General features: G+C 39.2%; 1 protein-coding gene across 8 annotated transcripts in view; it reads left to right on the forward strand.

Moving 5' to 3' along the window:
• Positions 1–26,093, forward strand: part of RPRD2 (regulation of nuclear pre-mRNA domain containing 2) — a 95,915-nt gene that overhangs the window by 2,016 nt on the left and 67,806 nt on the right. For 6 of the 8 annotated variants that reach the window (XM_014865380.3, XM_014865381.3, XM_044758527.2 and 3 more), the window contains exon 1: positions 4,553–5,356. In XM_014865380.3, coding sequence (XP_014720866.1) covers positions 5,152–5,356 — 205 coding nt within the window. In that variant the 5' untranslated portion in view covers positions 4,553–5,151. Of the gene's footprint in view, positions 1–927; positions 987–4,191; positions 4,314–4,552; positions 5,357–26,093 lie in introns of those variants that run through there. The other 2 variants (XM_070496836.1, XM_044758524.2) reach the window with 2 other exon arrangements.

The following is a 26,093-nucleotide window of genomic DNA, read 5'->3' on the forward strand; positions in this document are numbered from 1 at the left end:
CAGCTAACTGCTGCTGTCAATCCTCCTCTTTTTGCTGAGGAAGACTGGCCCTGAGCTAACATCCGTGCCCATCTTCCTCTCCTTTCTATGTGGGACACCTGCCACAGCATGGCTTGCCAAGCGGTGCCATGTCTGCACCAAGGATCTGAACCGGTGAACCCTGGGCCGCCAAAGCGGAACATGCGAACTTAACCGCTGTGCCACCGGGCTGGCCCCCATTTTATTTCTTGAAAGAGTTATCTATATGCGACATCTCCACTTCTCCCATTCTCTCTAGAACCCTCTCCAATCACTTCACTTCCTGGAAACAACGCTTGTCAAGAACACCAATGATCACAGTGTTGCCAAATCTCATAATCATCTCAGTCCTCATCTTATGCAACCTACACAGCAACACCTAACACAATGGATTACTCTCTCCTTGACAAACTTTCATTACTTGGCTTTCAGAACATTATTCTCTCTTGGACTTACTTTCTATCTACACCCACTTGCTGGGCAATCTCATTCATGTCTTGGCTTTAAAGATCATCTATATACTGACAATTTTTAAATTGATATTTCCTGCCTAGACCTCTCTCATGAACTTCAGACTTATATATGTCATACACACACACACACACACACACAGTGCCATTTATGTGTCTGATATCTTAAACTCAAGATGTCCATAACTGAAATCCTGATTCCTACTCATTTCTCACTGCACTACTACTCCCCCTTACCTCTCCTGGTCCATCTGAGAAAATGGCAATTCCATTCTTCTAATTCAAGCATTCTCAATGGGGGCAATATCATCCCACAGGGGAAAAAATTGGCTCTTGGGGGATGGAAAAATCTTAGATATCACAATAGTTTGTGACCCTCCAAAGCTCAACTGTACCTAACAAAATTTCATTTCTTATTATTTAATTTCTCTCATTCTAGGGTATGACACAAGCAGCAATGACATTGAGTTCCTGGGAGACACACAAAATGCATGCGAGGTCAGTGCTACAGAACTATGAGAAATAGATGGCTGTGTTTGGAGAACTCTCTCCCTCGATTGCCCTATTTTAAAGTCCTAACACAGGAATTGGCCTACACATGACTATTGGCTGTCATGTACTGCCTTGTGTAATTGATTCTCAGTGCTTCTGCATATGACTTGGGCTTTAAGAAGCAAATAAAAATAGTTTATATTTTATTCTAGAAAAGTTATTGAATTCATCATTAACTATGTCAAATGCTGAGAAGAAAAGATGTCAACAATATCTGAATATCAAGTGGCTAGCAATTTTCTTATGTCGAATAAAAGTTAAAAGTTCAGGGGGTGAAAATATAAAAAAAAAAAAAAAAAAAGTTCAGGGGCTGGCCCAGTGGTGCAGCGGTTAAGTTCACACGTTCTGATTCCCAGCAGCCCAGGGTTCACCGGTTCAGATCCCGGGTGCGGACATGGCACTGCTTGGCAAAAAGCCATGCTGTGGTAGGCGTCCCACATATAAAGCTGAGGAAGATGGGCATGGATGTTAGCTCAGGGCCAGTCTTCCTCAGCGAAAAGAGGAGCATTGGCAGTAGTTAGCTCAGGGCTATTCTTCCTCAGGAAAAAAAAAAAAAAGTTAAAAGTTCACTAAAAGTTTTTAAGAAATTTAATTTTTTCAATTATTTTACTTTTGCTGGAAATATAACAGTTTTGGATGCATTTTAAAACAATGATTACATTGTTATGTACTTATATATAAATTGCTAATTTGCATATATAATATGATAAATTACTATTTATATAAATAAATACATTAAAGTTTACTCAGCAAATACAATTATAAAGTTGTTAAATATTAATAGTTTTTAAATTTTTAATTTTTTTTATGAGGAAAATTGGCCCTGAGCAAACACCTGTTGCTAATCTCCCTCTTTTTTGCTTGAGGAAAAGTGGCCCTGAGCGAACATCTGTGGCAACCTTCCTCTGTTTTGTATGTGGGATGCTGCCACAGCATGGCTTGATGAGCAGTGTGTAAGTCCATGCCCAGGATCTGAACCTGTGAACCCCAGGCCACAAAAGCAGGGCATGCAAACTTAATCACTATGCCACCAGGCCGGCCCCTAAAAATTTTAATTTTTAACTTAAAGATTTTAGTCATTCTTAATTCTGCATTGAATAAAAAGAGTAAACTTCATGCTTTCTGTTGTATAAAGCACAGATATACATACGAGTATGTAAATAGATATACAGTATATCTGTGGCATTAAAATTTCATGGGGCCAGCCCAGTGGCATAGGGGTTAAGTTTGCACGCTCTGTTCCTGCGGCAGTGGGTTGTTGTGTTCGGATCCCAGACGTGGACCTACACACTGCTCATCAAGCCATGCTACGGCAGCATCCCACATACAAAATAGAAGAAGATGGGCACAGATGTTAGCTCAGGGATAATCTTCTTAAAGCAAAAACAAAAAAAAAGAGGAAGATTGGCAACAGATGGTAGCTCACCAAAAAATAAAATAAAATAAAATTTCATGAGGGTTGGGGGGATTAGGAAAAAAAATCTAAAAAGTATCTTTAGGGGCAATGATAATGAAAAAAAGGCAGGGAAACACTGTTCTAATTGCTCAGGTCAAAAACCTTGGTGTGTTGGGGCCAGCCTGGTGGTGCAGCGGTTAAGTTCGCGTGTTCTGCTTCTCAGCGGCCCAGGGTTCGCCAGTTCAAATCCTGGGTGTGGACATGGCACCGCTTGGCACACCATGCTGTGGTAGGCATCCCACATATAAAAGTAGAGGAAGATGGGTTTGGATGTTAGCTCAGGGCCAGGCTTCCTCAGCAAAAAAGAGGAGGACTGGCAGTAGTTAGCTCAGGGCTAATCTTCCTCAAACAACAACAACAACAACAAAAACCTTGGTGTCATACTTTACTCATTTTTCTCATACTTTCCTTAAAGCCATGAGCAAACCTTTTAGCTCTACTTTCAAAATATATCCAGGATCTGACACCATTTCTCATTATCTTTTTTGCTACCACTTTGAAAAAGCCACCATCATTTCCTCATCTGGGTTGTTCCAAAAGCCTCCTTAACTGGTGGCTCTGAAGTCTATTTTTAACATAGCAACCAATGTGATCTTTTAAAAAGATCACCACGTAACCTCTCTGCTTAAAAGGGCTCCCCATCTCAGGGTTAAAAGCCAGAGTCCTTACAGGGGCTTGCAAGGCCCTACTCAGACTCTCCCTTCACCTCTCAGACCTCATATTCTACCACTTGTCCCTCTCTTAGTGCCACACTGGCTTCCTTGTTCTTACTCTAATATGTCAAGACCTTCCTGTTTTAGGGTTTTTGCAGTTGCTGTTCCTTCTGCCAGCATGTTCTTCCCCCCCTCCCCGATATCCACTTGGTTACGTGGTTCTCAACATTCAGATCAAGTGTCACTTCCTTCCAGAAGCCTTCCTGGATCACCAAACCACCATTCGCATTCCCATACAGGATCACACACCATACCCACTCTCTCCTTTACCCTGCTTCATACTTCTCCATAGAACCTCTAACTCTCTTACATATATTTGTTTATGGTCTCCTGCCACTACGCCCCAGAAAGAAGGAATTTTTGTCCGTTTTGGTCGCTATTTCCCAACATCTAGAACAGTATTTGGCACAAGACGTTCAGCAACTTTTTTGTTGAATTAATGAATACTAGATATGAGCTTGATAAAACAGGTTCCCTGCATCAAGAAACGTGAGTCTACTGGGGAGACGTAAGAGAATTAAAATACAATACGTAATTGGATGTGTTCAGTGGAACACAGGAGCCTCCAAATCTGCCCAGAGGATTTGCATAGGCAGATACGATGGAATGGTTAATCTAGGTTGTGCTAATCAATGTAATAGCGAAAGCTCTTGTAAACTATATTATGCAATTGTCAGATTAAATCACCACTGGTGAAGATGACATCACAACTTGCCTTTTATTGTTTCCTCGTCTCGAAAATTTTACAGGGAAATTTTTCGTTTCACTTCATTTACTTCCTCTTCCTATAATCCAAATAGTCAAGCGGCTGTGAGTGGTATCGTCCAAGGGGAGTGTAAAATATTGTTCGGTCTGGGAGTCTGCGTAGTGAATGGCTAGCAGGAGCTGGCGCATGCGCATCCTGTAAGACACTGCAAGATGGCTGCCAGCCACTTGGTCGCGCGTCGGGCTCTCGAGGACTTAGCAGCGGCGGCGGAGGCAGCGGCTGCAGCCGCCAGAGAGTAACAGTGTCCGTTGAGCGGTGGGAGTTTCCTGGCCCTGTTGTGTGAGCTGCACAGCCTCAAGAGAAAGCCCTCGCTAGGAAGCAAAAGGCGGGGCGGAGCGGTGAAGCCCCTCCCCCAACCTCTCCTTAGTTTGACCAACTCCCTCACCCTTCCCTCCCCGTTTTTCTTCCTTACCCGCTACACTCTGGTCTACTGCGCAGGCGCACAAATAATCAAAGCGCCTCCTTGGCCCTTCGGGCTTGCGGGCTCCTGCGCGCGCTTCTCATTCTTCTCCCCTGATTGGCCGGATCGCCCCGCCATCACGCCTCCCTCTGCTTTCTAGGTTGAGAAGGAAGCGGGGGGGGCGGGGCCACGCAGCGCGTGCGCGATGCTGTTGCCGTCCCTTTGCTGCTGTTGCGTTGCAAAAAAAATCCTGACTAGGTAGCTTTGGGCCTTCTCTGTACTAGAGGATCTAAAGGCGAGAGAAAGATTTCTGCAACTGAAGGGGCAGTCGGGTAGTATTACATTTAAGATATTAACGCCCGCCCTTACAGGAGTAAGTGGGAATAGGAGTGGGGAAGGGCCTTAGCGTTGAGAGCCGAAGAATATAAAACCATTAGTTTCGCGGCCAGGCATTTTGAGAGGCTTTGCAGGACCTGTTTTTTGCGTCTTTCTGCTGTGATTACTGACTGGTTTAAACACGACCCCTTAGAACAATTCTGATAAACGTTCGAAACGCGCAGCCCCTCCTTGCAGCGTGTAGGAGCCGCCGGCGTGCCCAGCTGCTGGCCGTCCAGTCCTCCCTCCAGAAGAGCCGAGCGCGTGCACCACCCCACCCCCTGGCCTCCCTCCCCACCTACGGCTTTCACGCACTCGCAGTGATTGTTTTGCCCGCTCCCGCCGCCGCCGCCGCCGCCGCGGCCGCCAGAGGAGCAGCAGCGCTTGTGCAAACCGGGAAGATGGCGGCTGGCGGCGGCGGAGGCAGCACTAAGGCCTCCTCCTCGTCGGCGTCTTCGGCAGGGGCTCTGGAGTCCTCGTTGGATCGAAAATTCCAGTCGGTAACTAACACCATGGAATCTATTCAAGGCTTGTCGTCTTGGTGTATAGAGAACAAGAAACACCACACTACCATCGTCTACCATTGGATGAAGTGGCTCCGGAGATGTGAGTGTTGGGGGTGACTAGGGAAGGGAAGACTGGGGAAATGGAAGGAAATATTGCCCGAAACGTTTGGTGTTTTCCCACGGAGCCACTGCATTCGGTTGGGGTTGTTCCCATTAAAGCTTTGGCTCGAGTGTTCCCAAACCCAGACTCCATTTGTAGCCAGGGTTGCCCTGAACTGCAGGAGGTTCATTATTTCTTGAATTCTTTAGCCGCTGACTTGGTGTGACCTTGGGCCATTGGGCCCAGATCGATGGAGGTTTACGTATTATTTCATTTCACAACCTTGTAAGGTGCTGTTGACTTTACTGAACCTTCACGTTAATTGTCGCGTCCGTTTATTTCTTATAGGCCTTGACGTGTTAAAGATCCCTGGTTTTCCTGATGATAGCCAGGTTATGGTTTAAGCAGTAGTAGTCCACCTCTTTCGCTGGAATATGTTGGACTGCTTTATTTTTCACTGACCTGAAACTTGTGATGTGTAATAAGGGCCTTACCTGGATGAATGTTAAGAAGTAACATGAGCTCCATACAGAGCTGAGGCGACCACCTGGGGGGTTTCCCTGTACCTGTGTTAGCTGCAATAAAATCCAGCCTTCTTGATACTGACCGGAAACAACTGTAGTCTGTATCATCACTAATATCTTAAATTGTAAAACAAATCCGGTTACTTTTTAATCGCTTGAAGTACCTTTTTAAATAATTGAGTTTGGTTTCATAGGTGATCAAAACAGGAAATCAAGAAATGTGCTTTTTGAGTATACGTGTAGTACTTTTTTGCCTAGTTATTGCTTTTTTGTTTTCATGGGGAGTTTTTTCCACTTTGCTGCTATACTGCAAAAAAGAGGTCTATTAAACTGTCAGGAAGCATGAATTGTTGGCAAAAGATTTCAAATCTTTTAGGAGGAAGTGTGGAGAAGTCACTGTTGCTTCCCGCTGAGAAGAGGTTAGCCCTAAATCCATATATATCTATTTGAATTTTAGGTCTTTTGTTGCTTCCTGTCTATGGCATGTCGCCAGTGAGACCCATTACCCACTTATTATTCTTATTCCACTTCTGCCATTGCCCCTGTAGTGTTTTGATTTGTGTTTACCTTTTAGGAAACAGATGGGTAAAACCTGCCAAATCATGGACTCCAAGCTTCAAACCATTTGTGTACCAAGTTACTGTTGGGACAGGTGTTTTGTGGCTCTTTGAATAATATTTGCTGAAAGGGTTGTAGAACCAAAACGGGATTACTTGTATTTACTAACAGCAGATTGAAGTTACTTTCTTTCCAAGAGGTAAAATTAGAACATACAATATGAAGTGTGGTAACAGTCATCATCAAAGTCTCACATATTAAGTATCTGCTGTGTGTCCAGCCCTCTATTGTCATTTGCAATACGTCTGTTGCATTATACCTTAAAATAACCCCTAGTAGTGGATGTTTTAAATCATTGATTTACAGATGGGCAAACTAAGGCTCAGAAATGTTAAGTTGCTTAAGGTTACACAGTGAAGTGGTGGAGTTAGGATTTGACTCCACCATATCAGATAACAAGGGCCACATTTAACTTTGTAAAATAATGTTTTCAAGATTATTCTTTCATGTACTTGGTACACCAGTGGTAGCAAGCAGTGCTCATGTGAGCCTGAGGGCATATTCTCCTTTTGTTTTAAAACATTTTTACTAAATTATGTGAGCATTTAACATTTCCTACCTTTGGGCTCTGGTGCTTTAACTGTATGGTTACATCATTTGCATGAATAAGTTAGTCCCCATCCCTGCCTTGTGGCATTACAAATGACAATTACAATATTTTGTTTTTTCAGTCAGCAATAATGAGATGTGTTGGAGCCAGAATTTTTCTGCCTCTGTTGTTGTTGATATTGTGCCTGAGCTTATTTCCCTTGTTGATATCTTAAGAGCAAAAACATGATTGCTCTAGGAAGACAATACTTCATTTGAAGTGCACTATCTATAGCTTATATAGTTAAATGCTTTTGGCTTTCTAAAAACCTGAAAAATTTTTTTCCTAGTTGAATGGAACTTAACTTTCTAGAATGGTTAAGGGTAGTTTGTAGTGATTTTGTATTTACCTTTAATGAATATTGTCTATCTTACTATAAATAAAGTCTTTTGAAAGAAATATTCAGGAGAGTGGCGAAGGGCACAATGAAAACAGTTTATGCTTGGGCCTCATTTTCATTTAATTTTGTATTTCTTTACAGTTAATATTACTTTAGTTTGAGTTTGGTTTCTAAGTCAGCTTTAGTGAAGTAGATGTCTTTGGCATTCCCAGTCTTTTTTATGTCCATTTTCTTTCTTTTTTTTTTTTCTTTTCTGCTTTTTCTCCCCAAATCCCCCAAAGTACATAGCTGTATATCCTAGTTGTGGGTTATTCTAGTTGTGGCGTGTGGGACGCTGCCTCAATGTGGCCTTATGAGCGGTGCCATGTCCACGCCCAGGATTCCAACGGGTGAAACCCTGGGCCTCTGAAGCGGAGCGCGCGAACTTAACCCCTCGGCCCCGGGGCCAGGCCCTCTGTCCATTTTCTTGATGCCCCTTTGGCTTCTCTTTTTCCTTCTTGCATCCGTGATTTAGTAATTTATATTTAGACCTCAGTGTGAATTTAAGTAACTCTGTTAAGCTCTTCCAGAGATATTAGAGACTTTTGTTCACTTTGAAGGAACTAATTTAGAGAAGGCAAGTAGGCTTCCTGAAGATATACTCCATGGGTGGGTTCTACTGATTTTATTCAGACTTTGAATTTGTTTGACTGAAGCATTCATTGCCATCATTTTTTAAAGTTATCTTTCCATAACATAAACAGATGTCATTCCTGTGCTTTGAAGTCGTGGTATCCCATTGGAAAAAGCTTAAGGTCTAAGCTTCTTTACTATGGTCTACAAGTTCCTACACCAATCGCCCTGTCTGCTGTGCCTCAGGCTTCTTCCAATCTTGTCTTATCATTTAGATCCAAGCTCACATATTACCTCCTCAGAAAGTCCTTCCCTAATGACCTTATTTCAAGTGGTCCCTTCAGTTGCTTTCTATCACATCACTTTATTTTCAGTATGTGAAATTACTGTATTTATTTGTTTGTATGTTTATTGTCTGTCTTCTCCCACCAGATGACAGGGCTATGTCTTCTTTGCTGCTGTATCCCCAAGCAACTAGAACGATGTTTGGCACACAGTAGTAAGCAATGAGTAGATATTTGCTAACATAATTCTGTGAAATAGTTCATCAAGAACTGAATTCTTTTAATTTCTGCTTATCAGAAGGGAACCTTTATAATTTAGGGAAAAGAAATGGTAGGTGTGGTTGTTGGCACGTTCAAGATAAGGCTCTTACATGGACCTGATGTACAATTTGACCAGATTATCATTTCTTTACTTCATTTGTCCCTCCTAATTTTTTTTTTTTTTGGAGGAAGATTAGCCCTGAGCTAACATCTGCTGCCAGTCCTCCTCTTTTTGCTGAGGAAGACTGGCCCTGACCTAACATCTGTGCCCATCTTCCTCTACTTTATATGTGGGATGCCTGCCACAGTGTGGCTTGCCAGGCGGTACCATGTCCACAGCTGGGATCCGAACTGGTGAACCCCGGGCCACTGAAGCGGAATGTGCACACTTAACCGCTGCACCACTGGGCTGGCCCCGCATAAAGCTTTTTGATTATATATCATATGTATACAAATGAGTAATACAGGTGAACTAGATACAGATTCTAACTTCGAGTTCCAAAATGAATTTTGCTTATTAGTCCCTAGTTTACATTCAGTTCTTTTAACAAATATTTATTGAAAACCTACTGTGCCAGGCACTGGGGTTACAGCAGGTGAATAAAATGGAGAAAAAACATTTGCCCTCACAGAGCTTATACTCTAGTAAGGGGAGACAAATGACAAAATAAGTAAAATATTAAATATATTCGAAGGTAAAAATATAAGAAGTGCTACAGAGAAATATAAAGCAGGGCAGGAGGATACAGAGTGTTATGGGAGCTTGCAGTTTTAAATTAGATGGTAAGGGAAGGCCTCACTGAAAAAGTGACGTTTGAGCAGGGATGTGAGGTATTAGGCACTATAGATACGGGAGTGTGAGGGGAGAAATACAAAGGTCTTGAGGGTAGAGTGTGCCTGGTGACCTTAAGGACAGCAAGAAAACTTTTGTGGTTGGAAAGTAGGAGTTAAAAATGAGGATTAGCAGATGAACTGAGAGATCATGCTGGGTTAAGGTTGAGAGGGCAGATCACAAAGAGTTTTATAGGCATTGTAATATCCTGAATGAAATGGGGAGCCATTTGAGCAGAGGAGTGATGTGAACTGATTTATGTTTTTAAAAGGTCATTCTGAGCGGCTGGCCTGGTGGCACAGCAATTAAGTTCGCATTTTCCGCTTTGGTAGCCTGGAGTTTGTCAGTTTGGATCCCGGGTGTGGACCTACGCACTGCTTATCAAGCCATGCTGTGAGAGGCATCCCACATATAAAGTAGAGGCGGATGGGCATGGTTGTTAGCTCAGGGCTAATCTTCCTTTAAAAAAAAAAAAAAGTCGTTCTGGTTGCTGCACTGACAGGGATACCAGTTAATTGGCTATTGTAGTAATCCTGGGCTAAGATGTTGGAGGTTTGGATCAGGTTGTGGCCAGAGGAAGTGTTAAGAAGTAATTTAATTACGGATCTGTTTTGAAGGTAGATCCAACCAGATTTCTAGATGGATTGAAACATGGGATGAGAGAGGAGAGTAATCAAGAATCACTCTGGTTTTTGTGTGAGTCACTAGAAAGAGTTGGCTTTTATTGATATGAGGAAGGCTGTAAGATTTGGGGAGGAAGATCAGAAATTTACTTTTGAATATGTTAGGTTTGGGTTGTCTACTTTTAAAAAGTCTTTATTAAGATAGAATTTACAAATGTAAACTTCACTCATTTATAGTGTACAATTTAATTGTTTTAGTATATTCACACAGTTGTGCGACAGTCCCCACAGGATGTTTTAGTGTGTAGATTGTCTTTAGAGCCAGAGGCTGGAAGAGATCTATCAGGGATTAAGTGTAGATAGGGAAGTGTAGTAAGATAGGGTAATAAGTGTAGATAAAGAAGAGGTCCAGAGAGAAGGTTCTGGGGCATTCCAGCATTGTAGACACCCCTTTTTCCTTACTTGGTCTAATGTGTTCCTGGCTTTGGTTCTTTTTGAGTTTCAAGATAAACTTTATCTCAGCTCCCAAAGAAGTAATGAATTTGTTTTGACTTCGTGAATGTTTCTACTCTTGCTTTAGGCTTAATGGCACATCTGGATTAGTTACGCAAAGATCTGTTATAATTCCCGATTGTAAAATTAGTGCATAATCTGTCCTCTCCCCTTTGAATGCCTGGGTCACCTTTTCCTCATTCCACTGCCCTGGGTTCATAGAGATGTGGATAAAATTTTCCATGTTTCCTGACAATGTTTCAAAACATGGAACTAAATTATAATGTATAATTATTGTAATGGTGTATACTAAATGAGCCTTTTTACCTGTATTCTGAGACTCTACAGGCAGTTGCTGTGTTCTTCATTTAGCTGTTTTGTCTCTCAAATGCAGAAGGGTGGTATTATATACATGGCCCTTGGTGGATTTGAAGCAGTATGTAAAATATGATTTCACTATCCATCCCGTAGAGTGTAGAAGGAGCTCAGAGACCCTAGTAAAAATTCCTCAAAAACTTAACACTCTTGTACAAACCAGCTTGACTGAGTTTCTCGTCTATTTTTCAAGGAAACAAAAAGTAGTTGGTGTTTTGTAGTGCTTTCAAATTCCACTGCCCCCTACAGATTTTAATTATAGAACACTGGAGAAATGCACATCTTGTAGAGAAAGTAGTAGAACCTAGTTACTCCTTTTGGAAAAAGGCAGCAATTCCATCTGTGCTTTAGAATATTGAAGTTTTTCTTGCTAAGATAAAGATAGTTTTTTTTAAAGTATCTTTTTTTTTCTCTTTGAGAGAAACATTGAAATAGAGGTTCTTTGATGAAAGAAATGAAATGTTTAGTATGCTGGGTTTAAATTTTGGTTGTGAATTTTATCTTTGGTTTAAATTTTATCTTTCCTTCTCACTCTCTCTTCCTCCACTTCACTTTCTAGTGATTAGTTTCACTCTGTGGTTCTTTGGTCCCCACTAGCAGAGAGAATTTCTTTATTACCTTCTAGTAAAAGTTGCACTGTTAGACGGGGAAAGATCTTTTAATGTTAGGAATTATAATTTACCATTTTTAACTTTAAAAAGACCAGAATGGATCCTCTGCTGTTTTTGTGTTCCCTTTACTGTCATGATAGTTTTAATACTATAGCATAATGCATTATTTTAAAATGATGATCTCTGTGTCCAGGAGGCAATCAGTATTACTTAAGTTATTAAAATTTCTTTTATTGTGTGTTCCTATATCCAAAGATACAGAATTCAGAAAATGAATTTAGAAATATTGAGTGCTTGCTGTATGTAAATCTCTCTATTGGGTGCTGAGAGACTTGGAATTATAAGGAATTTAACATTTAGTAACAAAGATAAGAATTGAACAAAAATAACTGATTCTGTGAAGTATGATAGTATGAGTTTTTATATGCTATAACAGTTTAGAAGAGGTATCACTTTTTTGTTAGAGTGAAGATGTCATTCACTGAGCACACTTCCTAGGTATCATACAGGTATTACCTGTAATCCCAACATCAGCTCTGCAAGATATGAGTTATCCCCACTTAAAAAATCTATAAACTGACCGGGGCTGGCCCAGTGGCACAGTGGTTAAGTTCGCATGTTCCGTTTCCTGGCAGCCCGGGGTTCACTGGTTTGGATCCTGGGAGCGGACATGGCACTGCTTGGCAAAAGCCATGCTGTGGCAGGCGTCCTACGTATAAAGTAGAGGAAGATGGGTATGGATGTTCGCTCAGGGCCAGTCTTCCTCAGCGAAAAGAGGAGGATTGGCAGTAGTTAGCTCAGGGCTAATCTTCCTCAAAAAAAAAAATCTATAAACTGAGACTCACAGAAGTTAATTGATTATTTTGAGGAAATTGTCAGAGCATTTATAGCATAGGAAAAGGAAACCATACCTGGTTTCACGGTGGCTAAGCATAAGCTTAATTTTGTTTTGTTTTTTGTTTTATATAGGCAGAAGGTGAGAGTGAGTGGAAGAAAGAAAAGAAATACAATGGATTCAAAGTCTGAGTTGCTTACAAGTACTTTGTTATTATTTAACAATGTTCTTTATTAAATTTCCAGTCATTAATGTAGTTAACTTCATAAATATATCACTAATAGATTTAGTAATAAATAGCTAACATTTGCTGAGTTCTTATCGTGTGATCTCACTTAATGTAACAATTTACGAGGTTAGTACTGTATATTTTTATTACTAAGTCTATTAGTGACATATATAAAGATTAGCTATACTCATGACAGGCAAAATAATAAAGAAAACGTTCTAAATTATAATAAGAGAAGTACTTGTAGGATCAGTGAGGTAGAATAAATTGTTCAAGGTACAGAGCTAGTAAACAGTAGAGCCAGGATTCAAATCTAAGCAGTCTTGACTCCCGAGTCTACACTCTACCATTGTGCTAGATTGCTTCCCACTTCTTTCAAAGTTTTTTGGTATTTTGTAGTGTTCCATAGGCAGTGTGGAGTAATTACTATAATGGTTCCCAAACAGCCTTGTGCCTGTCAGTTTTTTTCCAGCTTTATTGAGATGATTGACATATAACATTGTATAAATTTAAGGTGTACAACATGATGATTTGATACATGTATATATTGCAAAATGATTATCACAATAAGGTTAGTTAACACTTCCGTCACCTCACATAATTACTTTTTTGTTGTTGTGAGAACGTTTAAGAACTACTCTCTTAGCACCTTTCAAGTAAATAATACCATATTGTTAATTATAGTCATGATGCTTGTATGTTAGATCCCCAGAACTTACTCATTTTATAACTGGAAGTTTGTATCCTTTGATCAACATCTCCCCTTTTCCCCTACTCCCTAGCCACTGGCAGCTACGTTCTACCCTGTTTCTCTGAGTTCGTGTGCCTGTCTGTTTTGATGATTTCACTGAACTGCAGAGTTGAAAACAATTCATTAATTCATATATAGCAATAAATTGAATATAGAAGCAGATATGAGAACCTAGCTGTCTTCTATTAAGCCAGACATTAAATAGACTTTCAAAAATGTAAAACAGTGCTCCTCTCCTCACTAAATTTTTTGGTTATGCAAAATACAGTTATTTTTTAATAAAAATGTGTATAACCTATTAACTCTAATGGTTTTATTATTGTTTTTAATGAATTAATAGAAATTTTAAATTCCCAGCTTTAATTTCTGATACACTAAATAGTGAAGATATAACCCACATAAACGAAAACTCAATTTTTAATGTAAAGGGATACTGAAACCAAAAGATTTGAGAACCATTGCTTTGTAATATAGAATGACCTTTATCAAGTTTCTACAAGGAACACATCCGTTGTCTCTCATTTTAATACTCCATGTTGCCGAGTAGTTTCCAGACTTTATTTTATCAACCATTTAATTGTTATTACTTTTTACTTTGTGAGACCATAAGTTTGTCAACTTTTTATTTTGCTTACTAAGGACGTAAAAGTACACTATCATTTATATTATCACTACCATTTTGTAAACTGCCACTTTATATGAAGAAGTTGCCTTGATGTCCTTGTCTTTCAGGTCTTAGCTCAAATGTCATCTCCTTAGAGATTGACCCCCTTATCGTCCTAGTCAAAGAACTCACCCCGTTTCCCTCCTGCCCAGCATTCTCTTATCATATCACCCTATTTTATTTTCTTCATAGTTCTTCTCATTATTAGATACTATCTTATTTATTTGCTTATTTCCTGAGATTCATGTTACTCCCCATCCCCAAATAGAGTGTAAGCCCATGACTGCAAGGAATTTGCTTTATCCACGAGCATATTGAAGATGGTGTGGAACATAGAAAGTGCTTAATTAATGAATTTTTCTTAACTCGGAGCCCAGACAACACTTTGAGAATTGCTGCTAAAGAGGTTATACCCAGTTTTGTTAGATCTACGTATGTAGGGGGATATATAGTATTTGTCTAGTGATTAATTGGCAAAGAACATGGGCTTTGGACTCCAAGAGGCATTATAGTTGCTACTTAACATCTTAAAGCCTTTAAATGCGAATAATAATAGTATAACCCACCTTATATGACTGTTGGTGGTATTAAATAAAAGATAATTCTAGGGACCGGCCCGGAGGCTGAATGGTTAAGTTTGTGCGCTTCGCTTGGGTTGCCCAGGGTTTCACTGGTTCAGATCCTGGGCATGGACATGGCACCGCTCGTCAGGGCACGCTGAGGCGGCATCCTACATACTACAACTAGAAGGACCCACAGCTGAAAATATACAGCTATGTACCGGGGAGCTTTGGGGCGAAGAAGGAAAAGTAAAATCTTTAAAAAAAAAAAAAAGGTAATTCTGTAAAGTGCTTTGCAAGCTACCTGACATTTAGAAAGCTAAGCAAATGGTAACTGTTGTCATTTTTAAATGCAGTTATGGTATGTATACATTTTATTACACCATGTTTCATGCAGGCCTGTCTGCTTAAGTTTTGAATTCTTCCAATTCTTCTTCCCGCATACCGTAGGTGAAATTTTAAGGTTAATAATCCAAAGGAATAAACATGGATTTTTAGTCCCTTTTATTAATATTTGTGAATGCCTGGAGAACCTGTTAATTTGGAAACTTTACCTATTTTGATTATTTCGAGTATCTATTATTCATATAACAACATCTTGCAGTTCCAGAAATTCGTAGAATTTCAGAATCTTTCGTATGTTTTTATAGCTATCGTGCTAATATGAAATGCATCTCAAGGGAAAGATTTCAGAGGGACAGCAGTATCTTTAGTGTTGCTGGGTTTTTTTTTTTTTTTTAAGATTTTTTATTTTATTCCTTTTTCTCCCTAAAGCCCCCCGGTACATAGTTGTATATTCTTCATTGTGGGTCCTTCTAGTTGTGGCATGTGGGACGCTGCCTCAGCGTGGTTTGATGAGCAGTGCCATGTCCGCGTCCAGGATTCGAACCAACGAAACACTGGGCCGCCTGCAGCAGAGCGCGCGAACTTAACCACTCGGCCACGGGACCAGCCCCTGAAGAGCTTTTGAAATCCATTTATAAGGACATCCTTACACGTATGTGCTGTCCTTAGTATCAACTACTTTAGGAAGTCATTTTCTCTCCTCTTAGCTTTCTCAAATTGCCATGTGCAGTGCATATGTATAAACTGACAAATGTGGTTAAGATGCAAAGAAAGTAAAACATAGCAATGGGGGCTGGCCTGGTGGCTCAGCAGTTAAGTGCGCACGTTCTGCTTTGGCGGCCCAGGGTTTGCCAGTTCGAATCCCGGGTGCAGACATGGCACTGCTTGGCAAGCCATGCTGTCGTAGGCATCCCACATATACCAAAAAAATAGAGGAAAATGGGCACGGATGTTAGCTCAGGGCCAGTCTTCCTCAGCAGAAAAAGATGAGGATTGGCAGATGTTAGCTCAGGGCTAGTCTTCCTCCAAAAAAAAACACAAACCAACCAAAACATAGCCATGAACAAAAATAGCAATATAAATGTGTACCACAGCATTTCCCAAAAAGTGATGATGTTTAGTTTAGGAACTACCAAATTAAAGTTAAACCTCGTTTCATGCTACTGGACTTCAGTACCTTTAATAAAATGCTTCATGAATTTCCAAGAGGAGTGGGAGATAGGATATTCAGCATTTCCCAACTTATTTGACCATGGAATCCCTTTCTTTTCTAGCCATCTCACGTGATTAGTATTCCATGGAACATGCTTTGGGAAGCTTTCTTATGGAAGTTTTCTAGGAAACTCCCAGTTGAAGAACAGAAAGAACCAATTTATACTTCTGTGTGGTAAGGCAGGCTTCATGGAGGAGACAGTTCAAAAAAGCTGTGAAGCAGGTAAAGGAAGGCATCCCAAATATAATCAAAAGTGTAAAAGAATCAGTAGCAGAGGGGCTGGCCCACTGGCGCAGCGGTTAAGTGTGCGCATTCTGCTTCTCCGTGGCCCGGGGTTTGACGGTTTGGATCCCAGCTGTGGACATGGCACCGTTTGGCAAAAGCCATGCTGTGGTAGGCATCCCACGTATAAAGTAGAGGCAGAGGGGAAGGATGTTTGCTCAGGGCCCATCTTCCTCAGCAAAAAGAGGAGGATTGGCAGCAGTTAGCTCAGGGCTAATCTTCCTCAAAAAAAAAAAAGCAAAACGGTAGCAGAGAGTGACAGCCAGAGGTGCACATAGACAAGTGAGGATGGAAAAGACAAAGAGAAGGAATAAAAGGCATAATTTTTAAGATATAAGGGGATAAAGTATGTTAAAAAGAAACTGAAATGAACTACAAATAAGCACAAAAGCTGCAGTAGATAGTGATTGTAACACTGGGCCAAAGTTATTTTTTGTAATACTGGTATTAGTTTAATTCTAGGTTTTATTCAAAGCTTTAATTTAATTAATTAATTTATTTATTTTTGGAAGATTAGCCCTGAGCTAACTGCTGCAAATCTTCCTCTTTTTGCTGAGGAAGCCTGGCCCTGAGCTAACATCTGTGCCCATCTTCCTCTGCTTTATATGTGGGACGCCTACCACAGCATGGCTTGCCAAGCGGTGCCATGTCCGCAGCCGGGATCCGAACCGGCGAACCCCGGGCCACCGAAGCAGAATGTGCACAGTTAACCGCTGCACCACTGGGCAGGCCCCTATTCAAAGCTTTAAGAATTCAAAAATTGAAATCAAATCAGTGAGGCCAGATATTTAATATATTTCATATTTTCCAAATTATCATATTCTAGAACATCAAGAAAAAATGTGAATTTATGAAACATAAATATTAAACATAGATTATCCTTCTAATATAAGTCATCAGCTGTCCTGGCTTTGCTGCTTCCCTTTACTTTGGTCTTTTTGCCTCAGGCACCATTATAATTGCCATGTGTGATGTAGCTGATTGGGTTGGGCTTCATTATCTTCTTGCCGCATTTTCCTTCTCTGACAGTGCCTTCAGAACCATCTGTCTCTGTTCAGTAATTCAAAATTGCTGATATTTTGATTTTTTTCCTTGGCCTACTTGGGAAAGATTGTCTTAATGAAGGTCTAAATCCTTTCTTTCCCCAAGCAAAGATCCTTTGTTGTGGAGGGTTCTTTCCATCAGGTGCAGACTCACCCTGTAAGTGGGAGGTGACGATAGAGGGAAGTAACTCAGGAGAGTTTCCTGAGCTGGGTGGTAAATAGTAGTAAATAGGGGAAGGAGTTTGGTGAAAGTGAGTGGAATGGTGGGGGTGGGTGAGTAGGTAGGGAAGAGACAAGGAACCAAGAAAGATGACTGAATTTGCTTTTATGCTCTGCCACCAAAAATATTGTATTTTGGTCTATAAAATAGCACAGTAAACTGTAATTCCTGAAACTGATATTACAGTTACTGAAAATAAATAATAACATTTTGGGGAAGTGTTAGGAGGCCATTATAATAATCTAACCAGTTGACAAAGATTTGAATTAATCTAGTGGTGGAGAGGACAAAAAGATCTAAGAGGTATTTAAAAAGAATTTGACAGAACTTGCTGACCAATTGGATGTTGGCGATGAAGTTATAGGAAAGCTTAGAAGATGGATTCTGTCTTGGGTGACAGGGAATTTGGGAGGAAAAAATAGATGATGAAAGCAAGTTTGAGCATACTGAGTTGGAGTGTCTGGAGGGCATTTGAGAAGAGTTATTTAGTAGATAATTAGCCATTTAGATAGTACTTACAATCCTAATACTGGCTAATATTTATTAACAGTTATGTACTTGATGCTATCCTAGGAATTGTACGTGATTATGTCATGTAATCTTGGAAACAATCATGAATAGGTAGGTACTATTAGTGTCCCATTGTATAGATGAGGAAAGGGTCATGCAGTTGTAAATAAAGGCTGGGTTTTGAAAGTAGGTTTGACTGACTTCAGAAATATATTAATAACCACTATATTGTATTTCGGAGGGAGCTTTGGACTAGAAATGTAGTCTTGGGAATTGTAAGCATATTGGTAGTAGTTAATGGATAAGCACTTGAAGGGATGGTGTTTTAAGTGAGAAGAGAACAGGGCCAGTGAAAGAACCTGGAGTTTCAGGGGTTAGCAGAAGAAAGGGTGTCCTAGATAGAGGAGAGGATCAGAGCAAAGTGATTTCTCAGAAATGAAGGGAAGAGAGTTTGCCAGAGGAGTTTCAATGGAGCGTGATTCTGGGAAGGAGCATGATTGTATTGAGCAGAAGGGTGGATGGGATGACTTCTGTTTCTGGTGATACGACAGACTAGATATGTTGCCAGATCTTTCCACTAAAAATACAACTAAATCCTGAGAAATTGCAACAAACATTTTTTAAAGTAAACTTTTAATTTTAGAATAGCTTTAGGGACCAGCCCGGTGGCATAGTGGTTAAGTTCACATGCTACGCTTCGGCAGCCCAGGGTTCACAGGTTCAGAATCCCAGGTGCAGACCTAGCACTGCTCATCCAGCCATGCTATGGAGGCATCTCACATAAAATGGGGGAAGATTGGCACAGATGTTACCTCAGCAACAGTCTTCCTCAGGCAAAAAGAGGAATATTGGCAACAGATGTTAGCTCAGGGCCAATCATCCTCACACACATACTCCAAAAACCAGAATAGCTTTAGATTTACAGAAAAGTTGCAAAAATAGTATAGAGAGTTCTCCTGGAGCCTGAACCCAGTTTCCCCTGTTGTTAACATCTTAAACATTAGTATGGTACATTTGTTACAACTAGTGAACCAATATTGATACATAACTATTAACTAGAGTCCATACTTTATTTATGGATTTCCTTAGTTTTTGCCTAATGTCTTTATCTGTCCCAGGATCCCTTCCAACTTTCCACATTACATTTAGTCATCATGTCTCTTTAGGCTCCTTTAGACTTTAACAGTTTTGAAGAGTATTGATGAGGTATTTTGTAGAATATCCCTCAATATGGATTTGTCTGATTTTTTTTCATAATTAGCTGGGGTTATAAATTCTTGGGGAGAAGAACACAGGTAAAGTGCCATTCTTGTCACATCATGTCAAGGTATCCTACCAACGTGACTTATCACTGATGATGCTAACCTTGATCACCTGGCTGAGGCAGTGTTTGTCAGGTTTCTTCACTGTGAAGTTACTCTTTCTTTCCACCTTATCGTAGTGTACACTTCGGAAAGAAGTCACTGCACAGTACACACTTAAGGAGTGGGGAGTTCCACGTCCTTGATGGGGCAGTATCTATGTAAGTTATTTGGAATTCTTCTCTATGGAAGGTTACAAGCATAATTTTTAATGCATTACTGGGTATACTAAAAAGTAAGAGGGCGCCGACCCCGTGGCCTAGTGGTTAAGTTTGGCATGCTCTACTTGAGCAGCCCGAGTTTGGTTCCCAGGCACAGACCTACACCACTGATTGGTGGCCATGTGATAGTGGCAACCCACATATAAAATAGAGGAAGATTGGCACAGAGGTTAGCTCAGGGCAAATCTTCCTGAGCAATCAATCAATAAAATAATAATAAAATAAAAAATAAAGGAGCTTTCTGAGCATCTGTTCTCACTTACGCAAGTGAAGAGTCAGCTGAAACAGGAGCAGTGAGCTGTGAGCAAACAGAAAAGGTGAGGTTGCCCCAAAGGCAAATGCCCATATTAGCCCTAATGGGAGACTAAAACCTTTGGCCCACACAGAGAAGTGGAAGAGCCCTCTGAGAACGATGCTAAATTGGACCAAGGTCAGTACCACTGCTGACTCTGCCAGAGCAAATGCAAATGTGTTTTGAGAGAAAGCTTTTTCTGACTAGGCTCTCTGAATTCCTGCAGATAAAATTCAACAAAATATAAGCTCACAATAAAAGAGAATTACCAAACACAGGGAAATAAAACACTCTGAGTGAGATTTGATAGAAACAAACCCCTAAAGACTTAAACTATTGGAATGATAAGATACAAAATATAAAATAATTGTATATAAAATGTTTAATAAAAGATGGAAGCTAAAATATAGGAAGAATTGAAAGATTATCTACATAGTTATGTAGATTTGTAAAAGAACCAAAGTGACATATTAGAACTGAAAAATACAATTATTAAAATTAAAAGCTCAATGGATGGATTAATGGACTGAAAGGTAGATCTAAAGTAATTTCCCAGAATGTAATGCTGAGAGATAAGTTGATGGGAATGATAAAATAATGAATCTAACATATGTGTGGTTGAAGTCCCAGAAGGAGAGAATGGAGAGCAGGCAATATTTGAGGGAATAATGGCAGAGAAATTTGAAGAATTAATGCAAGTCCACGAATGTACAGGAAGCAGAATGTATATGAAAGAGGTTAAATTTTAAAAAATCTGTACCTACACACTTTGTAGTTAAACTGAAGAATACCAAAGACAAAGAGAAGCCCTTAAAAAGAGCCAGAGAGAACAGATAGATAGCTTGCAAAGGAGTAACAATTAGACTGATAGCAACAATGGAAACCAGAAGACACTGGAATAAAATATTCAGTGTAGAGAGAAAACAACTATCAATCTAGAATCGTATCCCTAGCAAAGCTATTCTTTAAGAACAAGGGCAAAATTAACACATTTCCAGAAAGACAAGCTGGCAACCAACAGATCTTCATTTTATGACCTTCTGAAGGATATATATTGAAGGAAGAAGGAAAATAATCCCAGGAGGAAGATCTGAGAGATAAAATGGAATGCTGAGCAAATAAATTGGTAACCATGAGAGTAAATATAAATGAACTTTATCTGTATAAAATAAAGTTTAATTTGTGGAGTTTAAAAAAAGTCAGAACAAGAAGAGATTGATTTGAAATAAAAGTATTCTAAGATCCTTGTATTTGTTCAGGAGAGAGGAGATGTTTAAGATATTATTTAACTTGAGACTTTGTTTTACATACATATATAGTAAAATTTCAAGAGTAGCTACTAAACGAGTGGAAATAGAATATGTAACTTTTAGCCACTGAAAGAGAGAAAACAGAATTAAAAAACAGAAACTTCCCAAAGAGGCGTGAAAGGAGAATGGCAAACATATGCACAGAAGAAGCAGGGCAAATAAAAAAGAAGTCCAAATATATCAATCACAATTACATGTAAATAATAATCCTACCAGTTAAAGGACCGAGGTGATCAGTTTGGATTAAGAAAAACAAGTCTAGCTGTGTAAGAGGGAAAAGTTAAACGTAAGAGGCAATTACTAACCAAAAACAGTCAATCAGAAACACACCACCGTGGTAGCTGATTGAATACTAAAAAATGAGACTTTAAGCCAAAAAAAAATTAGAGATAAAGAGGGTCCATAAAATGCCGGAAAGTTCAGTGCATTAGGAAGATACAATAGTTCTAAATTTGTATGCACCTAATAAAATAGCATAAATATATAAGGCAAAATTGGTATAATAAAAGGAGACTTTATCAGCTCCATTATCCTAGTGGGAGAATTAAAACATAGCTCTTAATTATTGGTAGTCTAAGCAGATAGAAAGTTTGTAAAAATATAGAAAATTTCCACTACACCACAACTGATTTAATAAATTCACATATAGAGAGAACCCTGGGCTTTAAAATTAGAAAACATGCATTCTTTTTGAACAATCAAGGAATATTTAAACCCTTTAATGATGTGTACTAGTCTCTAATGCAAGGTTGATATAATTTTGAGTGCTCTGTATCATACAGCTTCTTGTTCTTTAGCCTATGGTACTATTAACTGACAAGTTAAAACAAAAAACAAAAAGTTCTGCTGTTTGGAAATTAAAATATGCATTTCTGAAGAACTCATGGGTCTAAGAGGAAATCATAGAAAAAATTTAAAAATACTTAACACTATTTTTAACAGTCTTATTACTATTAGTGTAATAAGTATATATAGTATTATAGTATATATAGTAATAAGTATATTACTTATTACTAAATATCACTAATAATTACTAATAATAATATTACTAAATAATATTATATAGTATTATATAGTAATAAGTATATGTAGTATATTATAGTAATAAGTAAATAGTGATAAGAATGCTATATCTTAGGGCTGGCCCAGTGGCAGGGTGGCTATGTTCACATGCTCCACTTTGGTGGCCCAGGGTTCGTGGGTTTGGATCCTGGGCGTGGACCTACACACTGCTCATCAAGCCACACTGTGGTGGCGTCCCACATACAAAATAGAGGAATATTTGCACAGATGTTAGCTCAGTGACAATCTTCCTCAAGCAAATAGAGGAAGTTTGGCAACAGGTGTTAACTCAGGACCACTCTTCCTCACCCAAAAAAAAAGGATAATGCATGTCAAAACTAATGCCTCATTTTATTGAGTGCTTACTATGTCTGTGCCATTTGGGATCCATCAGTGAGTGCATCAAGATTTCTGACCTTGTGGAGCCAACATCTGATAGGGAAGGGGCAGACGATAAACATAACAAAAGGATAAATTATCTAGTATGATAGAAAATGATAAAGTCTTATGGGAAAAATGTAAAACTAGAGCAGGGTAAAGGGCATTGAAATTAACAGTGGGGATCAGGGGGACAGATTGTAGTATGAAAGGAAGCACTTAAGATAGGTTTCATTGAGAGAGCAAGAATTGAGTAAAGACCTGAAGATACTGAGTTAGACAGGTGAATATCTGGAGGAAGAGGATTCTATGTAAAGGACATAGTTAGAATTAAGACCCTAAAGTATGAGTATATCTGGTATGTGCAAGGAACAGTGTTCCAGAACACTGTGGCTGGAATGGAGGCAGTAGGGTGACAGTAGATGAGGTCAGAGAGAGAAGGGAGATGGCAGATCATGTAGGGCATAGTCTTTGGCTTTTACTCAGAGCGAAAGGAGTAACCATTGGAGGGTTTTGAGCAGAGAGTAACATGCTCTAACTTACCGTTTGAAAGGATCCTCCACTGCCATGGTAATAGACCATAACCAGGAAATGACAGAAGCAGGGAGACCTATTATAAGAGTAATGTAATGGCCCAGTTGAGAGATGATGGTAGCTTAGACTGGAGTGCAGGAATAAAGGGGATAAGAGGTAAATGATTTCTGGATATATTTTGAAAATAGAACAGATTGCGGATGGTATGGGAAAAAGAGATGACTTAAAGATAATTGCAAGGTTTGTGTCCTGCATGATAGAAGGATGAAGTTGTTATTAAGTGATGAAAGTTTGAGTGAACAAGATTTGGGGGAGATCAAGGGTTTAGTTTTTAACATGTTGGATTTGAGATGTCTTTTAGATACTTAAGTAGAAATACTAGATTAGACAGGTAGATATATGGGTCTTGAGTTAAGGAAAGAGGTCTCAGCTGGGGTCCAGTGAAGCTATACCTAAGACAAATTTATAATCTAAAATGCAAGAGGTTGAAAATTAATTAACTAAGCATCTCTTGTAAAATATTAGACAAAGAGCAACAGAGTAAGCCCAAGGAAAAGAGAAGCCAAGGAGAAGATAAAAATAAGAGCAAAGAATAAGTACAAAAGAAGGATATAATAGAGAAGATCAGCAAAGACAAAACTTGCTTCTTCAAAAAGCCTAGTAAAGATAAACCTTTGTCAAGATTTATCAAGGAAAAAAAGCATAAACAGTATTAGGAATGGGAAAGGTGGCATGCCTACAGAAAAAGTCAAAATTTAGAAATAATGTAAACAACTATGTCAATACATTTGAAAACTGAGATGCAATGGACAAATGCCTTTAAAAAATTAATAGTGATCCAAGAAAAATTAGAAATCTTGAATAGTTCTGTAGATACTAACTATTTTGAATTAGTAGTTTATAAAAGCTTCCTGTGAAGAAAACATCAGGCCCGTGGAACAAACATCTTGGGCCAAAAAGCAAGAAAGGCACTCAAAGATGAATGAGATCATATCAAAAGGTTGTAAGAGCTGGCTTGAAAGGGATTTTACTGGCTAAATATAGGACAGTTTGCACATCAGGAAGAATAATGACAGTAGTGAATGAAGGAAAGAATCCCTTAGTCCATAGTGATGTTCATTAAAAGAAAAGAGAGAGAAAGAGAACAAGGGAGGGGCAAAAAAGGAAAACTCTTCTTTATAGAAGAATGTCAACTTACAAGTTGCATACATTTTTTTATATGTTCAATATTAAACGACAAATTCTTTCTTTTTCTTTTTTTAAAATAGATAGTGAATGGTAGGTGAGAAAGTGGAGAGATGTCTGCCCATTGTAGTAGACAGTTCCAAATATTTGAGTGAGAAGGGAAGGTAAGAAATAAGAAAGTAGCTGCAATGGATTGTGTAAAGAAAGGGTTATTTTCAAAGGAGGGTCACTTCAGTATATTAGGGAGACATCAGTTTGTTTTTTAAACTACTGTATTATAAAAGTACGTAAATAAAATCTAAACAATACGTGTGTTATAAAATGAAAGTAAGTTACCTTCCACCTTCTTCCTCTATATGCCCAGTCCCTTTGTTAACAGTTTCCTGTGTACCTTAATGTTGTGCAGCCATTGCCACCATGTATCTCCAGAAATTTCTTTCATCTTCCCGAACTGAAATTCCATACCTGTTAAACAATAATTCCCCATTCCTCTCATCCCTCAGCCCTAGCAACCACCATTCTACTTTCTGCCTTTATGAATTTGACTGCTCTAGGCACCTCATATAAGTGGAATCATACAGTATTTATCCCTTTGTGACTGGCTTGTTTCATTTAGCATAATGTATCTTCAAGGTTCATCCATATTATGGCATGTGTCAAAGTTTCTGTCATTTTTAAGGCTGAGTAATATTCTATTGTATGTGTGTATATATATATATATCACATTTTGTTGACTCAATGTGTTCTTAAAAGAGGACTCACTATAGATACATTTTTTTAATTACAGACAAATACATATTTTACATTAATAACTTTGAAAGCCTAGAGGAAATGGAGAAAATGCCCATGAAAATATTAACCCTGTTGGCTCAAGAAGTAGAAAACCTGGGGCCGGCCTGGTGGCATAGCAGTTAAGTGTGCATGTTCCACTTTGGCGGCCCGGGGTTCGCCAGTTTGGATCCTGGGTGCAGACATGGCACCGCTTTGCACGCCATGCTGTGTTAGGCGTCCCACATATAAAGTAGAGGAAGATGGGTTCCGATGTTAGCTCAGGGCCAGTCTTCCTCAGCAAAAAGAGGAGGATTGGCAGTAGTTAGCTCAGGGCTAATCTTCCTCAAAAAAAAAAAGTAGAAAACCTGAAAAGGCCTCAGACTCAACTGTTTTAGCAGCTACACTTGTGTAATCACATATGTGTTTACTTCTATTAACATGTATTTTGTGGCTATTAGTTTGAAATAATTTTTTACCTATAACTTAGGTTCAAGAGATCCTAAACTATTCAGGATTCAGTGTGTATTATAGATATTTTTCTATGATTCATAATGCTGCTGTGGATACTTTTATACCTAGATCTTGAGGCACATGTGCAAGAGTGGAATTGCAGAATTGAAGGGGATGCAGCTGTTGGACTTTACAAGTACTGCCAATTTGTTTCCCGTTTAAAACCCCATCAAAAGTACTTTGAAATGATTAATAAAGTTACTAAAACTTTAGTCAAACTAAGAAGAAAAGTTGCAAATTAATAACAGGAATGAAAAAGGGACAACAGTGCAGATCCTGCAGACATTAAACTTCTAGAAG

Source organism: Equus asinus, chromosome 25 (assembly GCF_041296235.1).
Source record: "Equus asinus isolate D_3611 breed Donkey chromosome 25, EquAss-T2T_v2, whole genome shotgun sequence".
NCBI classification, from domain to species: domain Eukaryota; kingdom Metazoa; phylum Chordata; class Mammalia; order Perissodactyla; family Equidae; genus Equus; species Equus asinus.